This window comes from Neophocaena asiaeorientalis, unplaced genomic scaffold (genome assembly GCF_003031525.2).
Source record: "Neophocaena asiaeorientalis asiaeorientalis breed wild unplaced genomic scaffold, Neophocaena_asiaeorientalis_V1.1 scaffold649, whole genome shotgun sequence".
NCBI classification, from domain to species: domain Eukaryota; kingdom Metazoa; phylum Chordata; class Mammalia; order Artiodactyla; family Phocoenidae; genus Neophocaena; species Neophocaena asiaeorientalis.
In genome coordinates, this window is record NW_020173202.1 from 1,877,980 (window position 1) to 1,883,017 (window position 5,038).

At 55.5% G+C, this 5,038-nt stretch overlaps 1 protein-coding gene and 1 long non-coding RNA gene across 3 annotated transcripts in view; one reads left to right on the plus strand and one right to left on the minus strand.

The window, feature by feature from the left end:
- The window catches only part of LOC112399636 (uncharacterized), a 6,923-nt gene extending 4,060 nt beyond the window's left edge, over nt 1–2,863 (plus strand). Inside the window, exons 2-4 of one of the 2 annotated variants that reach the window (XR_003003270.1) lie at nt 223–396; nt 1,536–1,963; nt 2,224–2,863. This is a non-coding gene — a long non-coding RNA (uncharacterized LOC112399636). Of the gene's footprint in view, nt 1–222; nt 397–1,535; nt 2,076–2,223 lie in introns of those variants that run through there. The other variant, XR_003003269.1, reaches the window with a different exon arrangement.
- Nucleotides 2,864–3,675: 812 nt separating this feature from the next.
- DACT2 (dishevelled binding antagonist of beta catenin 2) overlaps nt 3,676–5,038 on the minus strand; it is a 5,014-nt gene continuing 3,651 nt past the window's right edge. Inside the window, exon 4 of the mRNA XM_024744940.1 lies at nt 3,676–5,038. This exon is cut by the window's right edge and continues 21 nt beyond it. Coding sequence (XP_024600708.1) covers nt 4,190–5,038 — 849 coding nt within the window. The 3' untranslated portion in view covers nt 3,676–4,189.

Here is a 5,038-nt window from a genome sequence, read left to right on the forward strand (position 1 = left end):
CTGCTCAGCCCTGCCTTCCCCTCCCCTCCCCTCCCCCCTCCCCCTCCTCTTCCCTGCTCAGCCCCCCAGCCCAGCCCAGCCCAGCCCAGCCTTCTCTCAGGTAAACCTCTAAGTGCGCTGTCCACACGGAGTCCAAACTCTGCTTCTTCGGGCCCCACTGCATGGGCACTGGCCTCTTCAGGGGCTGCTTGGTCGCCCTTACTGTTTGCTTATTTTCTCCAGCGAGACACAAAGCTTCCCCAGCGCGGGCGCCCCGTGTTTTCCTGTCACCCCACAGCAGGCGGCACGGCTCCTGAGACAGTGGGTGCTCAGTGAATGTGTCTGACCAGATGGATGAAGACAGCCTCGGGTTAGTCGCCCGGCTACCCTCCTGGTCATAAGAAGAAGATGCAGGAAGTAAGTTTCTCTTTCCCCCGGTCCTAAGTGCTCTCTCAGCTTTTCCCACTTTCTCTTCTGTGCGTACAAAGGGGGCAGCTGTAACAGAACACCATGGACTGGGTGGTTTAATTCACAGGAATTTAGAGATGGCGGTGCCAGTGGGGTTGGTGTTATTTTTGGCCTGTAAGTACAGCCACGTGTGCCCACATGACCTCTTCCCAATCCCGCTGGGGGCCCTGCCCTCAGGACCTCATCTTGCCCTAACTGTCCCCCAAGGCCCCGCCTCTAAATGCCATCCCACTGGGGGCTAGGGCTTCAACATACGAATTTGGGGGACAAGTACATTCAGTGGGTCATAAAAGATAAAGATTCTGTTTCCTCAAATTTTACAGTATGATTTGATACAATAATTGGGGTATCTTCTCTGACATCCTTTTTTTCTCATTCTTATGAATTAGCAATTCTTATATATTTAATTTCTACCTTAGCTTGACGTTGATACTTAGAAAGAACTAGCTTCTCCTTTTATATATTTACTTTTTTGCTAAAATATTTGTATTTCAATCATGCTGGAAGTTACAAATGCTTTCTAATGATCCCCAAAGTCAAACAGTCAATTGTCTCTTTTTTTAAAAGGCTTTAGGGATGAGGAAATAGCTCATCTGTCTTCAAACGCACATGAAGGGTCACCCATCACCTAATAATCGCCCCTCCCCCATGTCACAGCTGTCTTCTGCGCAGGGGAGCTTCCTGCTTTATTCTCCCTTCACTCTGAGCAGTCACGACCATATCTGTTCAGAAGAAACATGTGAAAAATATAAAATACTCAGGCAGATGAATGGAGTGTCTCAGTTAAGCTTTTCTTCTGCACATTCTGCCCTGGACCTTCTGCCTCCCTTAAATATTTTTCTTCCCTGAATTTATAGCCCCTCAGACTCTGTTTTGTAATTTCAGGACTGGGCTGGGGACTGACTCTGCCTCCTTATCACCGATGATCTCGACTTTAACTCTGTGCTTTAAAGTATTTCCCCAAAGAGCCCTCCCCCGTGGTTCTTGCCACGGAAGATGCCGCCTGCCTGGCGGAGCCGGGGTGATGCTCGGGGTGGGTCAGAGCCCCACGCTGACTGACCCTCTGTGTGCTCTTTCCCTGTCCACAGCCTCCTCTGCGCCCGTGACCTCCTGGCCTGTCCAGTCCCTCGGCTCTGCGGCCTGCGGGGTCGCCTCCCTGGGCTCCTGTCAGGAACCCGATGTGGTGGTCAGCGGGCAGAACCGGGGCCCGTTTTCAACACCTTTCGTGTACTCCTCCCGGCAAACCCTGAGGCATAAACAACCTCACTCTATAAGAGGAAGCAAACCCAGGGAGGTTACGGAGACGCCTGGGGCCTCATAATAGCTAACTGTGGCCCAGTGGGGCCTGAACCCTGGGCTGTGTCCTTCTGCTGAATTTGTGGGGAAGCAAAGGCACCTGGGCCCCAGGCAGGTGGGAAGACATGGCACCTAGAGTCATATTTATTTACTGTAAACCTGGCCGAGAGTAAATGCAAGAGCACCGGAGAGGAAGTAGCTTCGGGCCTTGGGCAGACAGGTGTGTGTGTGTGTGCGTGTTGTGTGTGTGTGTGTGTGTGTGCATGTGCGTGTCCGTGTGTGTTGTGTGTGTGCGTGTGTGTGTGTGTGTGTGTGTGTGTGTGTCTGCAAGGCTGGGGAGAGACAAAGACAGATGGAGAGAGACAGACAGAGAGAGGATCAAAGAGAAGGAGGCAGAGAGAGAGAGAGAGAGGGAGGGAGGGCGGGACACTGACTGATGACTGACTTGACATCTTATCACTGAGGGCTCTCTGTCCGCAGATGCCACGGTTGCATTTTGCATGGAGTCTGCATGGGTTTTATGGTTAGTTTGCTCCGTTAGTCTGCTGGTTGCACAGACAGGCCCGGCATCTTCTGGGCCGGGACGCATTCCTGTCTGGTTGTGCTTTGGAACCTGAATCATGAGGAAATGGAGCCTGGCTTCTGAGAAAGATAAACACTGTCAGAAATCCCCAGGGGCCCGAACCCACTGCATCCCCTTCAGCACTGATCTCACATGATCTTGGCCAGAGACACAGCCTGAGGGTCCTCTCCTGTGACACAAGGACGGGGGCCCTGCTGAGGACGAAGGAAGTCTGCAGTTTCCAAATACGGCATTCAAAGCCCCCGAATTGAGAAAAACTCCAACAGACGCAAGAGATAATGTCAAACAGAGCAGGACACACTCTGTAAAGGGAGCTTCACGGCCATTTCTCCGGCGTGGCCAGCAAGGGACACAGACTGTGGACACTGCTGGGACCGAGGCGGGGCCAGAACCCTGGCTCTGGATCCTCTCCCAGGACCCTCACCTGCTCAGCGGCCCTGGCAAATACTGGGTTCCCATCGCCTCTTGTGCCACACGGTTGAGATTTAGACCATTAAAGAAAATACCCTGTGTACTATCTTTTATCAAAAACCTCCACCATGGGTGGGTTTGACGTTTTCCTCCAAATACCAGAGCAGTTTTATAGAAAGTTCAGGAAGACCCTTTCACCTCTGTTAGTAAGCGGATTCTGTGAAGCCCACGTGGGAATTCTATCCAGATAGACTCAAAGTCTGCTCTGGGCCCTCTGAAATGGTTGCACTTTTAAGACAGAAAGAAAGAGAGTGACAGAAAGCAGCCACTCTCCTTCACTTTTGGGAACCTCTGCCCAGGTCAAACAGGTGGACTCCTTTGTTCTAAAATGTTAATCTTTTTAAAATGTGAGTCTCTGAAGTGCGTCCTGAAACTAGCTGTTCGTTACATGAATATCTAATGTCTACTACAAGATCTACTACCATTTTAGCTTGTTTTCTTACCATTTTCCTTCAAAAGTTCCTACCAACTGTGCATTTAGCCCCAGGCCGGGGCTGTGGCGGTCACTGGGGAAGACATTCCCCGCCTCCCCCGTGCCTTCTTTCTACCTCCAGGCCCTCAGAAGCAGCTTTGAATAATTCAGGATAAAACTTCATGAACTGTACACGCTGCTCTCCGCAGGCAGCTTCCCTGAAAATCCTACCTTCCTGAAAAGTTGAGGGAAATTCCCTTTGAAAAATAAACACCATAAAAGGGTTTCTTTTCCAAAGCATTTTTATGCTCAATTCAGGAGTGCTGGGAAGAGTGGGGAGTGTACCCACGTGAAATGCATTTTCCCACCTCGGGTAAAAGTGTCCACATGATGGGGAAGGATTAGGGTTTGCTGAGCACATTCCTGAGGGCAGGGAGGCTAAAAGGGAAAGACTGACTTGCAAAGACAAAGGCATAATCGGCTGTTTATTCATGTTGAGGGTTTGACCTGGATTCATAGTCCAACCCAGTTTCCACAGCACAGTCCTGCAACCATTTCTTAAAGGGGACGCTTTTGGGGGGAAACTGTTCAACAGGCTGGGGTACACCGAGCGCCCAGCCCAAGTGGAACAGAATGGAGGGAAGCAAGCACGGGGCTCACGGCACAGGCAGCTGGGAGGCCAGCGCCCCGACGAATCTGCAGTCCCAGAGTTCTGGGTGAAGGTCTCCACTGGGGCCAAGGTGGGGTGACGTGCCCAGAGTCACCGCCTAACCTGTGGGGCGATGCACCAGGGACGGGCCCATCATCTCCTCTGAGGGGACTCCTTTTGAAGGGCAGCTTCGGGGAGAAAGCAAAGTGTCCAGATGACACAGACCTGCACGTCTAACACCGTGCGAGGCTGGACCCGTCCTCAGCCACGAAAGGTCCCTTTGTGTCTGTGGCTCCCGGGCCCGGACAGGCCCTGCTGTCACCCAGCGACCTCACACCATGGTCATGACCTTCAGAGCGGCCGGCTGGAACCTGCGGATCCTCTTCTTCAGGGCCTTGGAGGCCTTGACGCGGCACAGCCTGGGCACCGGCGGCAGAGGGGGCCTGGAGCTGGCCGGGGCCCGCTGGCTGGAGCTTCCCCTGCCCTGGCCGCTGCCCTCCGAGGTGCTGCCACTGGACTCCCCGTCCCCGAAGCGGTTGGCCGTGTGGTCGCTGGCCTCGTCCCCACTGCTCTCCGCGACGGTGGAGCGGAAGAGGGACGCGCACTCGGCCGAGCGCTCCGAGCCGTCCGACCCGCTCCTGGCTCGGGCATCCTGGCGGGGCAGCCTGGGCCTGGGTCTGGCGCACACGGGCCGCGGGCCACCCCCTCTCCGGGCCGCCTGCCTATGGGACCCCAGGCTGGGGTCCGGGCGGGCCCGGGCTGAGATCTCTACGGAGGACTGCCACCTGCGCTGCTTCCTCCGGGCCTCCCCCCCCGTTGCCACCAGCGGGTTTGCTTCCAAGGGGAACAAGGCCTGAGCTGACACCTGGTGACCCTCTGGTCGGGCCACCAGCAGGGGGACGAAGATAGACACGGGGTAGAGGCTGGACTCAGAGCAGGACCGGCCGGGCGCCGCCCTGGCCAGGGTGGGCCTCCTGAGACCACCTCCCGACTCAGGGGGCGGCCGGGGGCCCCCGAGGGCGCCCCACTGAAGCTGCGGCCCCCCGAGCCTCAGCGCCTTGTCGCTGGCCCCCCTCTTGATCTTCACAGGCTTGGCCCTGGGGGGCCGCACAGGGAGAGCTCCTTTGGCAGCAAAGTGTGGGCGGACACAGTGTCCAGGGGCCCGAGGGGGGCCCTCCCC